The 20,263-nt window shown below is 39.7% G+C and overlaps 1 protein-coding gene across 1 annotated transcript in view; it reads right to left on the reverse strand.

Annotated features, from left to right (window-relative positions):
- Positions 1 to 20,263, reverse strand: part of TOP1 (DNA topoisomerase I) — a 90,174-nt gene that overhangs the window by 54,390 nt on the left and 15,521 nt on the right. Inside the window, exon 3 of the mRNA XM_044440401.1 lies at positions 4,560 to 4,670. Within this exon, the coding sequence (XP_044296336.1) occupies positions 4,560 to 4,670 (111 nt within the window). The remainder of the gene's footprint in view (positions 1 to 4,559; positions 4,671 to 20,263) is intronic.

Genomic DNA, 20,263 nt, shown 5'->3' on the forward strand with positions numbered 1-20,263 from the left:
AAAAAGAGTAGCTCCTAGGATCTTATAGTTTAAAGAAAGAGAACCATGCAAGCCAGTTTGGAAGAGAAAGAAAAGTGGAATACAAATGTAATAGTAAGAACAAGCTAGTAATGTTTATGTTTTCAAAATCTTTTATACTTCAAAATCAGAATATCCCACTGGATATCAATACCTGATGCCAGAAACATCCACCCAGAAACTGGGATTTCATTTATGGCTGACAGAATATCTGCCCCCTCCTCCCTCCCTCCCTGTGTACACATGTGGATGATGATGATGATGTCTATATATGTTTTGCATTCCTTGTATTGCCAAGCTGACCATGGACAGTAGTAAAGAGATTTGGAACAATGCAACTTAATGGAGCATATCAGTTTAGTGTACCATGATGCACGATCGGAAATATTTTATATTCCTAGGCTACCTGGAATATCATACCCCCAGCTAAGTGAAACTCTGGAAGCAGCTTTAAACATAGTATTTGAATTCAAAGAGGATCTTGGTTGGTGTTGCTCACTGCTCAGGGCTTGTGCTAATAAAATCCATACATCTGGCAGGCACCGTGAATGTTTTCATATGAGAGGAGATAGGCTGGGGGACGGGAGTGAGCAAAACCTTAGCTATTTAGAAAAGAAGGACCACGTTATGCCTGCTTATGTCCGGTGTGACAGGGAAACAAACTTAGCCAAAACTGCACATCAGACAGACCAGTCATCAAATTAACCATTGAGAATCAATGGTTATTATTCATAAGAGTATACCATGTTTAGAGGTGGTATGACTTGGCACTGGGGAGGGGACTCTTGACATTATTCCTTTGACTGTGAGTTTTCTAGAGGTACCTGGTTATTGTGTTTTTGTTTCTGTTCTTGTGGTAAGCTGCCTAGAATGGATGAATTTAAACCAAGGCAATTTATATGGATCAGATTTTGATTTAGATAATCATTGATACTTCCTAATGTTTTGCACATGGCAGAGCTCACACAGAGACCATGATGAAGAACTTCCTCATATATTTCCTAAATTATGGTGCAGATGGGACCAACCAACCATATAACTGTACATATATAGATAGTTTATGCTCTTTCAACCAGGCTATGCATTCTTTGCTGGAGCTCATTTTGCTACTGATCCCAAGTTGCTAAGTACCTTGAGAAGTAGCAAAACTCAGGAGGATACTCAGTGAAGGCAGGGGAGAAGAGGCATGTTTAATACCTGCCAGATTTTCAAGCTCTCCACATGCTAGCTAGTGCAAAGAAATGACCTGTGGGGAGGGGTAATTGGAAACCATAATACTCCTGCAATTTACTGATCCCTCTTTATATCTGTATAAATTACTCGAGATAATAATCCCAAACAGATAGATTAAAATAAGATAATTAAGGAACAAGGAAACAACTAGAGGGTAACATTCCCACGGGGTAACCTTGTATAGACTTCTGCTTAGAAACTAAATTCCAGAGGGAAAAGTCAGCAGGAACCCCAGCTCCTACAGCCCACATTTAAACCAAATCCTTATTAAACTAAATTCAGGCTTAGAAAGTAGTGGTGGTGGGGGGTGAGCAATACATATCTCTGTATGCTTTAGAGCCACTGTGCAAGCCATGAGAGACTGTTTATAAATATCAGGGAAGGCTAGCTTCAGTTTGGGCCTCGGTAGGTTGCGAAATGTTTTGATTTTTCTGGCACCTGCCATTTGGTAAGTTCAAAATATCAGAACATGAACGAAGGGGGAAATGTATGGACATTTACAAAAACAACATTAGGAAATACTGCCTAAACTTTGAACTTAAGAATCTAAGTCTAGGTGGTAAAAAAGGAACACCCTAAGAATTAATGGAATTGGGAAAACGAAGTTGAACTATGTGAGCCAGAAGCTACCCTTGAACTTTCAGACACTTGCTTTGCCCACAGATCAAAGCATTGTTTTTTAATTTTATTACAGAAAATAAGCCACACACTTATTCATCCCAAATTACTATATTATACAGTACTGTGGCACTTTGTAATACATAGCTACTTCTCCAGAATGAAGACTCAATTTTGCAAGGGCACTCTGAACTCATTTGACCTTTAATAATTTCACTTCACTGTTTCAAGGCTTCAAACTGCTAGCTGCTGGCATTATCTGAGGACACACTTCATTTCTTCCAAACATCAAGTACACATGTGCAAGCATTTTACTGTGGAATCTAAAGACAGGAATAGCTGTCATCATGGTAGGCATCATGGATACTCCCCACATTAAACTCAATTTAAAACTGCTGAGGGGTGCGAATGCCAGCAAATCTTAAGGCAGCCCATGCATGCTTACCTTATGTAGAAAGAACAATTTTTTAAAAAGTATGTCAGCTTTCCTAGACATAAAATTAATGGCTAGAGCATTAACACTAACAGAAGGATCTAAGGCAGAGACAGCCAACTTGCAACCCTTGAAATGCTTCAGCTTTTAATTTCCATCAGCCCTAGTCACCATAGCTTTTGGTAAAGGATGATCTAAAGAGCCAAAATTTGTCCATCTCTGATTTAACAGTTGCAGCCAGCCAGTTCTGTGAGCTAACCCGAAAAGATGTGTTCAAATATAAATAATTGCAATAATACAGTAGGTAGGTTTTCATACAAATCAGTTCAGATGCCATGTTGAGCTAAATGGAAATCAACAGCTTAATGATAAGAATATAAGAGGAACCAAGTGTCTATGTAGTAATACATCCTGTTCACAATAGCCAGCTAGTTGCCAGTGAGAAACCTACAAGCAGGACACACGTGCAAAGCACCATCTTGTGTCCCCAACACCAGGTATACAGAACCTTCAGTAATGTGGGTTGACTGAACACTTTTGCATTGAATTATTTTCCAGAAAGTTTTCCAAGGCAAGTTATTTATAATTAGCATACATTCATGTTTACCAGTGAACTTATGAAACAGAAAATCTTCCATGGAAAAGTAAAGTACTAGAAAATTTTCTATTTTGGAATGCTTTCCATCTCACATCACAGCTACATGAGTGTTCAGATGTAATCCTTATACACAGTTAATACTCATCAGTAGGAGAATCTGCATGGGTATGAGCAGGGTGGAAGGATAGAGATACATGAAACTGTGGGGCTCCCCAGAGTGCAACAGAATATGAACTGATTGTCCATATTCAAGAGTTACACATTTTAGTTGATGGGAAGTGCTCTCGTGGGAAACTCTTCGAGCAAGAAACACTGCCTCAGTCCATGACAAAGTTACCCATGCTGAGAGCATGGGAGCAGCAGGGAATGCTCCTCTAATGTTCCTCTAGAGCAGGGGTGGGCAATTAATCTTCCTATGAGGCCACATGAGAAACTTTGACAGTTGTTAAGGGCCGGACCAATACACTTACAGCTCTGCTCAATATGTATCTCTATAAAAACAGTAAATGAAACATTACAATGATACAATGAAAATGTGGAGCAGGGAACAACACTATTTAATGAATATTCACAAAAACATTAACATTACATGAAAAGCAATAAATTCAATTCAGTTTAGCAGATCCTTCAAATTAAAAGCAGTGCAGTTGTATTGCTTGCATCTATATTATGATATATATTTGCATTGACTTTTAATTTGCCAGTGACCTCATGCGGGCCAGTCAGGGTCAGCCATTGGGCCGGATGTGGCCCGCGGGCAGTACAATGCCCAGGTCTGCTCTAGAGCAACAGCACTACAATAGAGAGTAGGGGGTTGCTCTGTTGAGCAGCAGGGAAAAAAGGCAGTTGGCTGAGGCCACACCCAGGGAGTCTGTGGGCCAATGAGGGAGAGGCAAGTGTTGCAGACAGGAGCAGTGCACCCTGGGATGTAATTTTCAGTGGAGGGAAACTATGAGATAAATGCCACTATTAGGAGGAAAGTGGAAACCACATGGAAACCATGTGCCTGCCTGAACTCAGGATCCAAGGTAAGATACCATGCCATGTGGCATGGTTTAGTGTTGTGTATGAATGCTGCCACTCTTTCAACTTCAGATCCTCAGAATGGAAGGACTGCTAGTTTGTTTATCAATAACCGCAACCACCCACTCTCACTGCAGTCACATGTCAAAACACTCCACTGCCAGCAAACAAAATGTGTTGGCACTCTTGAGTACAGTTAACAAGTCACCATGGCTTATTAACCACTCTCATGTCACCTAAACTGGATTTAGCACTTCCTCACAAGGTTGTTAAGAGGACAATTGCAATAAACACTGGAAAACACCTAACTCACTGGCAAATAAATCAATAGCAGCAGATTAAACAGATATCTGTAATGTGGTTTCCCAATCTTAAAACAAAAACAAAATGTATCTTTAAAACAGAAGCATATACTAACATTTATTTACTTCATTTTATTCTGAACGATAGCTGAGACTCAGTGGCCAGTTAACAAAAGTAAAAAAATACACAAAGTTAACACAAAGCAACAGAACCACAACAAGTGCAATTGAATTGGCATAAAGACATGGCAGTGGTACAGGACATAATGCAGTATTTAAAATAAAGTTAAAAAGTCAAAGTGTTAAAAAGCTTGAAAAATAAAAAGATCTTCACCTGGTGCTGAAGATAATACAAAGTCAGGCGCTAGGTGCACCTCTGTGGGGAGTTCATTCCACAGCCAGAGTGCCATAATTGAAAAGGGCCCCTCCAAGATGACCCCAGGGTCTAGTAGGTAAAGAGACAACAAAGCATTCCTTCAGATAACCTTGCCTCAGGCCATTTAGAGCACTGACTGTTAGGGCCCAGCTTCAACTGGCATTGTGTGCAGCTGGTGGAAGACCGGTGTAATATGTTCCCATGAAGCAGTCCCAATTAACAGTCTTACTGCCCTGTTTTGGGTCAGCTGAAGTTTTCAGACCATTTTCAAAGGCAGTTCACATACAGCACATTACTTGCAGAATCCAAATCAGAAGTTACTAGAGTGTGGATAACTGTACCTGGGGACTCTCTGTCCAAATAGGGTCATAGTTGGTCTATCAGGTTGGTTATTCTATGAACAACCTACATTGAACCCAACCACCAAGAATTGTTTGCTCCCTTCCTCCCCCAGTGCAGTCCTCCAGGGAGTATTCTGGGGAAACTGTGGCAGGACCAATTTGTCTATGTCCTCTTGCCACTCTCAAGATTAATTTTCAGCTCCCCACAGCTTTTTTGCACCTTTGCAACAAGATCAACTTTTTTGGTGGTGGGTATTCAACAGAGCAAGTCAGAAGGGGTCTCCTGGACAATCTACTCTGAACCCCAGCTTCAGCTGGCTCTGCTCATGACATGCCTACCGTGTGCATGTCCAGCCTATCTTTGAACACCCTCACTGATGTGGCTTCAACCACCTCCCATGGAAACCCATTCCATATCCTATGGGTCCTAACTGTCAGGAAGTACTTCCTGGCATCGACCTTGAATCTTGGTTCCCTGAGCTTTGCTCCACTGGAACTTGCCATGCCATGTTTTATTTAAGTTTTTGTTTTAAAGCTGAATTTTGTACTAAGTTGCCTTGAATACCATTTTTGGCAGAAAGCTGGGACAAAAAAAAAAAAGAAAAGAAAGAAACTGAAATAAGTATTTACCAACTTGGTGACAGGACTGGACCTCAGCTTAAGAGGATTGAAAATGAGGAGGAAGAAATTAAAAAGGCACAAAAGGTAACAGAAGGATCCCAAGGAACAGAGAGCATGAGAAATCCTGAGAGAGTAAAGTCATAATCAGTTTGCCCCTGGCCAAAGCACATTTGCATCAATTTCATGGTATTTCTCTGGTTATAGGCAAGTTCAAATGTGATACATCCATACATCTGTGGCTTGTACCTGTGTATTAATCAATTTAGCAGCAAGTCCTTCAGGCTACTTTGCCAGTTAGCAGCTATCAACTTCGCTTGATTAAGTGGCCTAACAACCATATTAAGAAGTTCTGTTCACAGAAAGTTACAAAGGCACACACTGTTAATACATGGTTTGTAGCATCAGTACTGATTGTTATCAACAAAGAAGCTGTGCTCTTGGAAACAGGATAGACTTGGCAGAAGCTGAAGAGAATTCTGTTTCCAAAAAAGCATTACTGAAGCAAAACAATAACTGAAACTTTTTTTAAACATGAGCTGCTGCACCCTAGTGGAGTAGCTGGTTGATGCCACTAAAAATTTCTATATGGGGGAAAAGTCCACACTTCAGACTTCAGCAGGAGGCTTACGTTTATCTGCTTAAATTTGAGCCAACTGTGGTAGAATAAGTATATTTTCTGGAATACATAAGTGGAAAGGGAGAGAAGTGGGTCATTTGAACGCTTTTTGGCTAGGAAACAAGAGTCCAATTAAGTTGGGAAAAGTAGAGTCAATTTCTGAGATTACTGTTCAACATCTTTAGCAAGGGCTGAAACAATTATTTAGCAATCTACAGATAAAAAATCCAATGATATGAGTTGCATCATTGACTGAAACAACTAAATATAGGGAAGATGGAGAAAAAGGAAACACTCTACTGATTTAACTCACTTATTCAGTAAGTAATTTTACTATCACACTGTTTGACAGAGGTCTCACTTCAGATACTATGTTTGAATCTATTTTGCATGTTTCCTTCTGCCTTAAAAATGGGTGCAAGGGTGAAACGGCTGTTCAAATAACAAACAGAAAATTATATTGCTAAGATCCCAAATTTCATTACTTAATCTCAGTTCTCAAGAAATATATTGCATTACACTATTTTTGTATCTTTCCCTTTGAATTCAAGAATGAGGGCTCAAACCTGAAACACAGAATTATGCTCAGAACTTGCATACCAGCTTTCATCCAAGTAACTTAATTTCAAAACAGACTGAATCTAGATCTGGGGGTTAAGTCAGTAGTTAAACTTGAAGTGTATAAGGAAGTGTACAAGTCTCATTCCAGCATTTTGGTGTTTAGACTTATCACACTGCAAAGTAACAAACAAAAGGCCAACTGGATCTAGATATGTTTCTCCTTCTCACCTCCAAATTACTGTGACTGGCAACTGACAGCATTTTCTGCAATCCTGAGGTCGTGATGCTGCAACTATCATACAGATAGCCAGTTTTCCTATCCAATATTGCTATTCTTCAAATTACCTAGAAGCAAACCAAATTTGCATACAACAGGGATTGCAGCCAATTGTATTTCCTGGGTAAGTTTATTAGTATAAAGCATTTTTGTAATACGTTGCCTCCATGCATTGACATTTTTGTGTTAAAAATGCAATGTGAGAAATGGCCCTTTCCTTCCCTGTTTTCCCACAGACAGACTTTGTTGAACACAGTAATATGTTGCCAAGTCTTTGCTTTATCTGAAGCATTAAACAAGACAAGCTATTCAACTGAATGAAGGAAACTCACTCCAACCCAAACAGTATTCATATGCTGTTGGTGCCTGTTTCTGTCTGACTTGCTGCATTTGCTATTAGCATACTTTACATTCAGAAGGACACAGGTGTAACCCCTGGTATCTCCAACTAAAATAATCCTAATGCACAAGTATAGGAAAACTCTGTCCCTGAAAACCTGGAGAACTACTGCCAGACAGAGTAATAGGCTGGATCATCTTATTCAATATACTGCAGGTTCATATGATTCCATCAATGGCTTTATAGTTCTAGTTCCAGTAAGATCATCAACAAGGGATTTTACTTCCCCATCTTGTTTCCTGTAACTCAGAGGCAGATTTACACATACAAAGATTTCAAAAGAGGAGTTGGAAGAAAATGATTTGGATCGGTGCTTAAGCATGCAATATCTGATCAGATTCAGGCTCCCTTGGATGATACTGAATTTCAGAGACCAGTTCAATTGTACAGGTTTGAACTGGGTACAACAGGAAAACAGCTCTGGTCATTTTGAAGGATGAACTCTTCATGGAAAAAGATAAACAATGTACAATTCTCTTGACTCACCGTGACCGCTCAATAGTTTTCAGTACAACTATATGTGGTAATGCTTCCCTGGACAAAAAGTAAGTCTCACAAAATTCTACCATATCCCCCATGCTCTCACAATGAAGACACTGATAGTAAGTAGTTTCTCAAATAGGATGGGATTCAAGATTTTCTACAATCTCCAAACAACTGAGTGCATAGCTTATGAATACTCCTGAATCTATCATTGCAATTAGAAGCTCAAAGAGTCTGTGGAACGTGCAGCAGCTTGTAACCTCTTTGGTAGGTATCTTGGCTATGATCCTATCAGGAGTTGGATCATTTGGCTACAGTGATCCATGCTCTAGTAATCTCCCAACTGAATCACTGTAGTGTATTTTACCTATCAAGACAATTCGGAAAAGTTCAGCTAATAAACTCTTAACTATAGGAGTTTTAACAAAGACTGGTTATGTTATGACCAGTGTAATGCAATAGTTTCTCTCTTTCATAGTCTGAATGAATGATTGAGCAATTATGAATGGCATTCATTTCAAATAATAGCTTTGGTTATGAACAGACTCCATACTTTTCACTGGTCTTTTCTCCATCTGGACAGCTGATAGCAGATGCAATCCCAGTGCAGGCTACGAAAAATGCAAAACTCATTTTGTGGTGAACATACATAGGTGTGACAGAGCAGTGGAACTACCTGCTCCTCTCACAAACAGTTCCTGAATCTGAAAACCCACATTGAGAACATGAAATGATCCCACAGATATGCCTCATTTGTTGCAAAGGAAGAGCTCTCAACTAATTAGGCTCCACAACAATTACAATGCATCTGCTGTTTGGGGAAAAAAAACCTTGAGTCATCCTTTGAATACTGAGGGAAATCTAATAGAAGTTTCTACTCATTATGGGAAGAAAGTAACATTTAAAAGCATTTCCTATTACAAAGATCTCCTACTGCAGAGATGCAAGAGCATGAAAATAACTTTTAAAGAAATGTGCATGTAATCTGCAGCACCACTAACATAAATTAATCCACTTCAATTAATAGGTAAAATTCCACACATACTTGCCTGGAAGTAAGGTCCACTGAAAGTGGAAAATACTTTCAAGTAAACACAGATCTACTGATTAAAATTAAAACATGGGATAAGCATGGCACCTGAAGCATGGCATTCAGTTTTTCACTTCAAAGCCTCATTACTTGATGACTTCCAACCAAGCAAGTGAATGCCATCTATTATCTGTTCTGTTTGTGATGCTTGAACTGGGCCATCTATTTCATAAGGCAAATCATTGCTTGATGTTACAACTCCTGAGTAATGAAAGTTATCTGTGAATTTAACTCATTCTCAGATGAGTGGCTTGGCAACAGCACAAACCAGCATTTGTTTTAAAAAATGCACTTTTAGCAACATTAGGAGCACTAGCACACTTGTTTAACAAGCACAAGCTATTCTTTTCTCATCCAACAGATTCCAAACTTCATCCTATAGAGCCAAATCCTACTAAGTGCTGCTTCCTGATTTAGATTCACACTGGCTCTGAGTCCAGTTCACATCAGAATGGATGCAGTCATTTTAACTTTGCCAACAAACTAATTTTCTTCTGATGTTTTGTTCCCAAGCTCTTAAAACTTCATTGTATGGAAGACTGGAAGTAGAACATTTTCCTGACTGCAACTGTTTGTAGCAAGATAGAGAGCAATTTCAACAAGCTACTTCATGTTGAAATGTTAATGTTTCTGTGGCATTAGAAGGTGCAACTTTAATGGGCTTCTTAATAGTTATTTTCAGTGCTAATATCAAGCAGGGAAGCAAATGTAGAAAGAACGATGCTCTGACATTAAACAAAGTCATAGTATTTGAGCTTTCTAAGTAAAGGTAATATATTAGTCTTAACTAAGATGAACATGAAATCTTGACCAAATGCAAAACAACACTGTTCTCTTTGCTTTGTAAGAAGTCCCCCCACCACAGTAGAACAAGGGAAGAGAGGAAATAACAGGCAAAGAGAAGGTGATTTTGGATTTTTAAAATATACAGAATTTTAGAAGAGAAAGATGTGGACAGCATATAAATGGAAAAGTATAGGCCAAAACTTTCCTTTAGCACACTTGAGAGTTCACTGTTTCAATCGTTCGTATAGCAATCCCCCTAAGCATTATCAGAATTATTACACCAATAATACACAGTAGGGTTCATGTACATATCTCATCTATTTAATGGGATTTATGCAAGAAAAGGGGCTAGTTTATGGGCCCTACTACAGCCTGAGGGCTGAATCCAGTCTGCCATGCCCAGTTATCTGACCTGCCATAGAGGTTTTGGAGAGCACCGGCTTGCTCACAAGGAGATTGTTTTGGACTCGCTTGGAGAAAACGATCTCCCTGCACCCCTGCCCCTGCCCGCACCGCCTTGACAGCCCGCACCCATTGCCGGCACCTTTCAATTAGCCCCGTTGAAAAAGTTTGAGGACCCCTGGGCTAGCTGAATGCAAAGCTAGTACTAGGAACAAGGACAGAGAATACATGCAGCATAGGCTACATTTGGATGAAACGGTGAACTAAAATTTAGTGCAATGTAAATGAACAGTAGACAAAGTTGACTTGCTTTAACCTCATCATGGTCATTGGTAACCACAGTTCTGTTTTGGAATGATAAAAATCACAGCTAACTAAAAGAGGACACCGGAAGCTTCCAAGTTCTTACCCTTGGTAAGAGAAAGGAGGGATATAAGCTCATGAGGAACCTAGGCTTGTTCCATCATGTTAAATCATAGTTTAGCATTATGCCCAAATATGGCCACAATTTTTCATTCACACCTTCAAAGTCATCTTACACCTTCAAAGTCATCTTACAATTATAGATTGTTGTTCCATTATTCTTCAACCTAGAAAACTGCATTGATCTCTTTTATCGCCTGGGAGAACTACTTATAACTCTTTGGTTGCTAGAACAATAAAGAGAGCATTTTTCTCCAGATGTAGACACAGAATCTGACTAGTGATTGACTATGATGCTCCCCAACAGCACAATCTCTTACACTTGTCCAATTCAAGCTTAAATAAGGACTGTCCTAACCTATCTGCAGCATTTTCCTTCAATGAACAAGGAAAACTTGCTCAGAAAAGGAAATGAAAGCTAACTGCATATAGACACCAAAATGTCCAGAAGCCAGAGGGAAAAAGCCAAAATCCATAGTTAATGGAATTACTTGATAAGGACCAATCAAAATATAACAAAACACTGTGCAAGCTTCTATATTTAAAAACTCTTCAGGCTAAGTGGTAGAAGAGGCAAAGGATGGTGAAAGAAATATTACAATCTGATGCAAGTTTTTAAATTAAATCAGGTCTTGCAACTATATGGTCTACAATATAGATTCAGTTTATATATCATGACTGCAGATTAAACATATGGGTAGCATATCACAGCAGCACTAATTCATGTCTGGGAAGTAAGTTTTCCCCTCCTTTTAACTTTGCAGTCATGGAATCAGCATACATTTTCTCTCCATTTAATTACCAGTCGCAAACTGTGTAGGCATTCCCCAGTTTTAGAAGAAACCACAGAGGTGGCAGAACTGGAAAGAGAAAACTGTTGTTTCTCAAAATGTCTTCATTCACTTCAGCTCATTCTGTTTCGTTCCTAAGCTGTTTTTTTTTTTTTTAAACTATCAGGGAACTGTAGCAATAAGTTTTTCAAAAAGCTGGAAAGTTAGTATTTCCCCTTTCTAGAGCAGCTAGAGACCTAAGGAAGTATTCAAAATGTGTAGGGGACCAAAAACTGTCACTTCAAACACTTGAAATCGAGAGGATTATATTGCTGCTACCATTTCACAGTACCTACTTTTCTTTTTTTAACCAGTGATTTTGAACTGACAGCTCAATAACTGTGCACAAATTAGCCTGTACACAGTCCCACCCATTCCTTCTATGTTGCCTTTGCATTTCCCCCACCTTTGACAGCTGAAACTTACAAGGACATCAGCCAGGCAAGATTACATATATCAGACAGTCTAAGTGCCCACATGAGGTCTGAAAAACAAAACATTTTTTTCTAAATGAACATGGTTCTGCAGCCAAAACCCAAAAATGTAACCTTAATAGTGCATTTTTCCAGTGGTGAATGCAGGTAAGCAGTGATTAGAGCAGGGGAGAAGAGATAAGCCAGGTTCTGCCATGAAGGACACTGGTATGTGGCCTAGAGAACAGAAGTATTACTTCTAAATCATGAGTATAGAGGAATACAAATCAAGTATTCCTCTATACTCCTCACTAGTCAAATCTCATCTGAAACACTGAGTCCAGTTCTGGGCACCAAGATTTAAGGAAGATGCAGGTAAATTAGAAAGGGTCCATGAGGCCAACAAAAATGATACAGGGTTTGGAAACACTGCCCTATGAATAGAGACTGGGAGAACTGGGCATGTTCAGCCTTGAGAAGTGAAGACTGAGAGGGGGCATGGTATCCCTCTATAAGTACTTCAAAGGTTGTCACAAATAGGAAGGTTAAGATCTCTTTTTGCTGATGCCAGAGTGTAGGACATGGAATACTCAATTCAAGTTGCAACAACCCAGCCTCAGGCTGGACATCAGAAAAAGCTTTCTCACTGTCAGAGGACAGTGGAACCAGATGCCTAGAGAAGTGGTAGGCTCGCATACACTAGAGACATTCAAAAAGAAACTGGACAGCTATCTGAGTGGGATTGTGTAATGAGGTGTCCTGCAACAACAGAAGGTTGGACTCGATGGCCTTCATGGCTTCTTCCAACTCTATCATTCCATGATTCTCCTTAAAAAAGCATTTCAAACTCATGTTTCCACAATAGATCTGATATCCCATGTGAAAAAATGCACGTGAGGTGTACAATGGGTATACAAAAGACAAGGATAGCCACCCCTGCATCACTCCTCCATTCTATACTGTTTGGAGCTATGATACACATACTTCTGCCCTGTAGTGTGAGCTCTAATAAGTTTATGGTTGAGGTTCCATGTGAACAAAGGGCTTTTGGATTCATAGCTATGTTGATCTGAACGGCTCTACATTCATTCTTACCTACACAAACTTGGAAATGGGAGTGGAGTGTTATCCAAAGCCACTGTATGAAAGATTCATCATCACATTACAGTTGAACTTTTCTTTCTAGAGCAGCAGTTGATAACTAATCATCAGAAATCAACCCAGCTGAGAGGACCAGTTTCGAAAACATATCATATAGACACAAATATGCCTATTATGAAAACTCCATAAACTGGCAAGGACCATTGCAATAAATGGAGAAGGAGTTCCTACAGGTACAGCACAGCTATTCCTCACCTTCAATCATAGAAGACTGCCTAATTTCCCAGGACTAAGGATGTGATCATCTGATGCTTGAGAGCTCCACACTATACCATGGCAAATTCTCTTGAGGCTTAAGAAGATGAGCACAAAGAGATGAGATGCAATTTGTTAAATATAGTTCTTATCTTTCTTGGGAAATCCAGAGTTGTGTTTTATTACCTACAGGATACAACATTGGGTTAAAAAAAGATCAAAGAATAATTGCTGCAATGCTCCTCCCCCCACAATTTTAAAAGAATAACTAGTACTAAGTAGACAGCATGTATATGAAGATCCATTACTTCTTCCAGCGCAGGCTAAGAAAAATGTCATAATAAAAGTTTGCCAAGTTCTTAGGATGCATTCAGTGCTAGTGTTGATGGTCCTTGAGAAGAGATTAATCTCAACTATCCCATTAAAATAAGCCATGCATTGAGCAACTTGCCTAATAGGCACGAACAACCAGGAATATGAGTCAAGCTAGTAATTTTTGCAGACTCCTTTACAAGATTGTTCTAAAAATTCCAGGGGTGAAGAAAAGGATACAGACTGGGGTGGGCAGAGGGTCTGAGGGTAACCTGCTATCTCCCAGAAACTACTGTGTAGTCCAAATGCCACCCTGAAACTTCTGCTTTGGTAGCAATTTGACATTAGCCAAAACAACTGCATCTTTATTTTAAAACGGTGATAAACCACCCAAACAGTTTCAGCCACTGAGACTTGTGTGTATTCTCCCTCACACACTTTTTTTTAAAGATAACATGTGCACATACTGTAATAGACATAATCTTGCAGCAGACATTCCTTGGGTAAGAAGTAAGGAGAAATACCTCATAAGATGGTATTTGCCATCTGCAGTGCATTTTTAAGACTACTTATATTTTCAAATATATATAGCCTGCTGCTTGATTAACCAGAACATTTGTTTCACAAAATATCTTTTTAAATTAAAAATCACTTCATTTCTGAGATTAAGCATGAGAACTCTGCTTGAGATCCTATAAAACTCAGCTTTAAAGAAGACTAGATGTTTCAACGGTGAATCTGCCCTTGTGGTAAGAAGAAACACATTCAGAACACTATCCTATGCAGGCTTGGATAGAAAATAGGTCCAAAACTTCCATAATTTTCCATTTTAAAGATTGCATATTCATGCTATCCTAAAGTTTATTTGCAAGGTTCATACAGGGTTGACTAATTTAAAACAAAGCAAGTAAGTCAAAATGGTTGACTTAAGGATATTTTATTTATAATAAGTACTGACTGTTATTATGAATTGTTAAATATGTTTATTTTCAACATTTGACATCTAGAACAGAATAATGAGAATTGGAAAAACTGACTTCAACTGAATGTTCTGTGAGGTGAGGATAGGCACATGTAAACCCCTAGCCCTGAACTTCGGAAGAGAGGGGATGTGCTGAAGGATCACTTATGCCTCCTCTTCCTCCCCACATAAATCTTTCACCTGACCTCCCAGGATCAATTCACACAAGTTCAGCAGGTATTACAAGGCTTCCTGGTGTAATGTGTTCTCTCTGCCCTTCTTACCAACTATACACACTGTCTCTCAAGCACACTCATATAATCTACCTGTCCATACCCCCTGCCCCAACCCATCATATACTGGCATCTGTATACTTCTCTTCTCTCAGCTATACTCAATCTTTCAAGATCTCAATAAAATTCTCACCCTCTGGATCAACCCTAACCCCTCTTTCTCACAGTTATTTAGCTCCCACCCATTCAGACATATAAGTCATTGAACACTTCCCACTGCGTTTGCTTTCATTAGGCTCCTGTAACCCTACACGCATCTCCCTAGTTTTTCCCCAGTGGCTTCCTTGACACTTCAGGCTTAGCACAGTTCTCTTTAGACCCCCAGCTTACCAAACAGTAGAGATTCTCTTTTCTGTTGTGGTTACTTTCATCTGCTAACCCTCTGCCTTTCCCAAGAATACCCATGAGTCCCACTTTTGGCTGAGATAGGTATTCATAGGAAATAAAGACAGCAATGGCTGGAGACCTTCACTTTGTTTTAAAGTAACACTTGTTTTTAAACAGATTTCAGGAAGGAGGATACTTCAAAGAATACCAAGAAAGGAGTCCAGGGGGCACTGGTGCCTATGGGCAGCATACTGTGTGCCCCTGACCTAGAAGTACAGAAAAAGCTTTGTATATAAAATGTCACATGTTCAATGGCTAAGTAAAAGGATTAAACAGCAGGTGGTGTTTAAAGAGATTTGCTGAGACCCAAGAGGACCACTGCCAATAAAATAGGCAATGCTGGGACTGATGGACAAGTAGTTTGCCTTGGGTAAAGGCACCTTCCACCGTTCGTACAAAGGTACCTTGGTGTTATTTTAAGCAAACCATCGTTCTTTAAGTACAGCAGACTTACATTAAGGAATAGTTATAAAGAGATGCTGGACTAGACTCACTCCAAATAAAGGGCACTCAGACCCCATTGAAAACAGTAGTCATAAATGACTTCCATGGTTTCCGAGTGCTAATGACTTGGCCTGGATGCAAAGCTATTATTTGTTAATTTACTGCATTTGTATGCCACCCCAGAAGGTTCTCTGATTGGCTCAAAGTGCAATCATAACAATGATACAGGTAATAATAGACAATAGCTAAAACCATTAAACATAATACAATAAAAATGCTATGTAAAATACAATAGGAATATAAGCACAGTATAATCAACAATAAACCAGCAGCAAGACCAATAAATCATAATCTAAAAACAAATATTAAATAAATGTCTTAACTTGGTGCCAAAAGCAAGTTAATGTGGCTGCCAGTTGCACTTCCTTTGGAAAGGAATTCCAAAGGTGAGATGTGATGACAGAGAAGGCCCTTTTCCTCACTAATCCCCCCTCTCCTCACTGGGAGAGAGGTTCATAAAGGAGGGCCTCCACTGAGCATCTGAGTGGTCTGGTTGGGATATATGGAAACAGGCATTCCTTTACATAACTTATTCTGAATACTTGTGAAATGCTATTACAGTGGTACCTTGGTTCACAAACACCTCACTTCACAACCAAATTGGGCCGTGAACAGAAATTTCAGAAAAAAATTAGCCCATGTTGTAAACTCTGCATCGGGTGATGATCGTGATCATGCCCGTCTTCCCTGCACAAGTGCGACAGTGCTCAAGGGGCGGAAGGCGGGGAGATGGCTGCAATCGCCCCCATGTTCTCTCCCATAGACGCAGCCCATCTATGGCCGTGATCACAGTCATGTTTGTGCAGGGAACACGGAAGCAATCCGGTTGTGCTTGGGGGTGGGGGGTGAGGGTGGAGATGGCTGTGATCTTTGTTGTTCTTTGTCACTTTGCTTTAAATTTGTGTGATTAAAAATAGTTACAAAATGGATTAACCTTATTTACATTGAACCTTATGAGGAAGTTTGACTTGGGTCACAACCAATTTGGGTCGCGACCAGAGAAATCGAACAGATTAAGTTCGTGAGCCAAGGTACCACTGTATACTGTATTATAAATCACAAGCCAGTATGGTGTGGTGGTTAGCACTGGACTGGAAACCTGGGAAATCCAGGTTCTAGTACTCCCACCACCATGAAGCTCACTAGATGACTTTGGGCCAGTCACTCATTCACAACCTAAACTATCTAACAACAAACTTATGAGGATAAAAAAGAATGGAGAGGAAGACTCTAAACTTCTTTGAATACCTTGCAAGAGGGGAAAAAGGGATATAAATGCAATATAGAGAGCTAGTGTGGTGTAGTGGTTAAGAACATGGAACTGGGGCTCAGACGATCTGGGTTCTAGTCCCCGCTCAGCCATGGAGCCAACTGGGTGACTTTGGGCCAGTCACAGACTCTCAGCCCAACCTACCTCACAGGATTGTTGTTGTTGTGGGGATAAGATGGAGGAGGAGATATCAGCTGACTTGAGTCTTTTGTAGGAAAAAGGCAGGATATAAATCAATCAATCAATCAATCAATCAAATGATGATAACCCAAAGTCAGATTTAACACATGGGGTAACCTGCTCTGGTAAGATACTATTTCTCATCCTTGATGGTTATTAAGATGAAGAGGCAGCAGAAGCAAGATTTTCCTATCATCTCTCAATGGCAAATCACAGTTCAAGGTCATTCATGGAAGTGTCCAAGTGACTCATGCTTAAAGCCTCCTTTAGCAACTTCCAAAATGCAGAACATACCTGCCTGTCTTGAAAAGGGACTTTTCTAGACATGTTAAAATTGGTACAAGCCCATCCTAGGTTTTCTACTATACCTGTCTAATGGGTTTAATACTGAGTCAGCCATGCATGAATATACTGGGAAATGAGTTTATTAATCAAATTGCTAAACTGTTTAAATACTTTCAAATGAGGGATAGGCACTTAGGACTTTGAACCCAAGCCCAGCACTAGTAAGCGTTGTCCTGACCACATCTCTTATATTCTATTAGGTGGATGAAGAAGAATTACTGCAGAAAAGGAAGAGTGTACGGGAAGAGATTCACAAAAATCTTATTCTTCAATGTATTCAGAACTGAATTCCCCCCAGTGTTTTAGGAACATTTGCTATGTTTACTTTTTTCCCCAACTTTTTAACACTAATTAGGCATAAAGGTTAATGCTGGAGTCCAATGCTACCCCTATAGGGGCCACTGAGTCTGGGGACACTTCTCTTGGTACTCACAAGGCCCACTGTTCCTTATACATGCACATACACCCCCTAGTTGACTGGTGCACAGCAGGACATCCAGCTGCTTTCAAGCCTTCCCTTTGCCTCAGGACCCTTCTGGTCATACAAACATTCTTAGAACATAAAGATGGGAGTGGGTGGAAAGGGAAGCCATTCCTTTTTTCTGGAATTAAAACAATAAAAAACCAAGGTAATTGTGGGCAGGAGAGGGAACACAGTGATAGGGGAGCATGTAAAGGGATTTTGGGAGTGGTGGAAGTGTACATAGGGCTTCGGGTCAGTGAAGCACTGGAGACCTATGCATGGTGCAGTCTCAACAGGAGAACAGAGGCTGCAGGAGGAGAAACGTAGGACATGAGACATGTAACAAGGGGAAGTTGACTGGCACAAAGAAGAAGAGGTAAGAGAGAGTTCACTTTTTGTGAGTTAGATATCCTTTGTAAGTAAAAAAAAAAAAGTGGGTTCAAAGGAATGGCTAGATGTTGGGACTCTTAACCCTTGTTCCCAGCAAGTTACTTGGATTTTTTTAGTATCTTGTCTTCAGGAAAATGTGTCTTTTGACAGATTCTCTAGAAAAGCTGTTTTGTAAATAAGGATGGCTCCATGGCGCCATTTCATGACTGTACTTGTAATGCTCAATATTTGGTGCCTGTCAGCACCAAAAGATTGGAGATCTATGAGTTCCTTATGAATCTGAAGTACTGTCCTAGGCTGCCATGCTTCTCCTAGTTGATGTACTTAGAATATATCAACTTTAACATGAATTAAACCATTTAATAGTAAGACTGCAGTCCTGCCAAGCCTACAGGTTTTGCGGTCTGAAGAATGACAGCTATTGGACAGCTATACATAAAAATAATAATAAGATGCAAAGTATGGGGGAATCAGTCTTGGAAATGCAATGGAAAGTAGAACCGAAACTATTTTATCAGTAATCAATAAGTGATTAAGATATAAGCTATCTATGGCTAAGTCACTTGGGGGGGGGGGGAGTTAATTATCACTTTGAAACTGTCCTGTCCCTGATGCTATATTCATTACTCTACTTATTTTTTAAAATAATATATATTCTGGGGGAGAGTAGATTTTCATGTTTCCCATCACTTCCTCTCTCTGCTCAATATTTACAGCATGTTTGCAGTAGGATTTTCTGTACTTTTACACCATCACATTCACACACTTTCAGTCTGACCCACCTCACAGGGCTGTTATGAGGATAAGATTGAGAGGAGGAGCAGAATGAGAATTGGGTAAGCTGCCTTGACTTGCTTGGGATGAAAAATGGCAGGATTGAAATATTATATTATTAATATATTATAACAACATGCACGATGAGCAAGTAGGAAAGCACTGAATCCAATGGTATTAGCAATACTCACCTGTTTCTTCAGCTGTCACTTAAAATAGATAAATCTCTGAAACTATACAAGAGGAAATATAATTGGAACTATGCAAGTCATATTTACTAGTCTAATGGATTTCACAGCCAACATAGATTTGCATATCGTTTCTGAATAGCATCTCCCCAGAACACAGAACTTAAAGAAAAGCAAGCAGCTGTTTTAGCAAGCTCTGGCCCTTGTACAAATACTGAAGCATTAGCTCCATTAACAAGTCCATTAAGCCATGCCAATTACTTGCAAGGGGCAGAGAGAGATGTGTTATTAAAGAGACATTTTGAACTACCTACGTAAGAGCATAGTATTAAGTAATAGAGAAATATAAAAGAAACAAAGACACCTTCTCACATTAAGTTTTGAAGCAATGAGAAAATTCCAACATGCTTTTATCCTTCAAGTCCTGACGTAAGACCGTTTATAAATCTGCTTGCTTCTATGACAGATAAATAAAATCTCTGATTGGCTTACAGTTCATAGTCTTCTCCTCTCACAAGATCACTGAGCTAGAATACTGAGGGGAGTGGTTCCACCATCCCCAAGCTCTAGTACATCTCTGCATATCCAGCAGATATTTTTGAGGGGGATTCTACCTACATACATATTTGACAAATACATAGAGGTCAGGGCAGAAGTGCACAGCACACCTGCACAGTAGAATTACTGGACTTCACCTCCTCCAAAGCCAGAACAAAGATGCAACAATTTTGGCACAGGAAAAAGAGTGCTGCACTTCCATTTTTAATTAGCTTACTTTCTATCCATATTGGGAAGGGGGGCTTACAAGTAAAAACCAACTAAGTGTTTTGCTGTGGGGGAGTTGGCAGTTGGAGGCTTGTTAACCTGGCTGTATTAGATGCTCAAATGCACACACTGACCTTCAATGTAAACAACTAGATGAGTATGATTTCCCTTTCCTGAAAATAACTGCAACTCATACCTAACTTAATGTAAATTTGGAGTCATATTCAGGTC

This window comes from Varanus komodoensis, unplaced genomic scaffold, assembly GCF_004798865.1.
Source record: "Varanus komodoensis strain SLA01 unplaced genomic scaffold, ASM479886v1 scaffold37, whole genome shotgun sequence".
In the NCBI taxonomy this organism is placed as follows: Eukaryota; Metazoa; Chordata; class Lepidosauria; order Squamata; family Varanidae; genus Varanus; species Varanus komodoensis.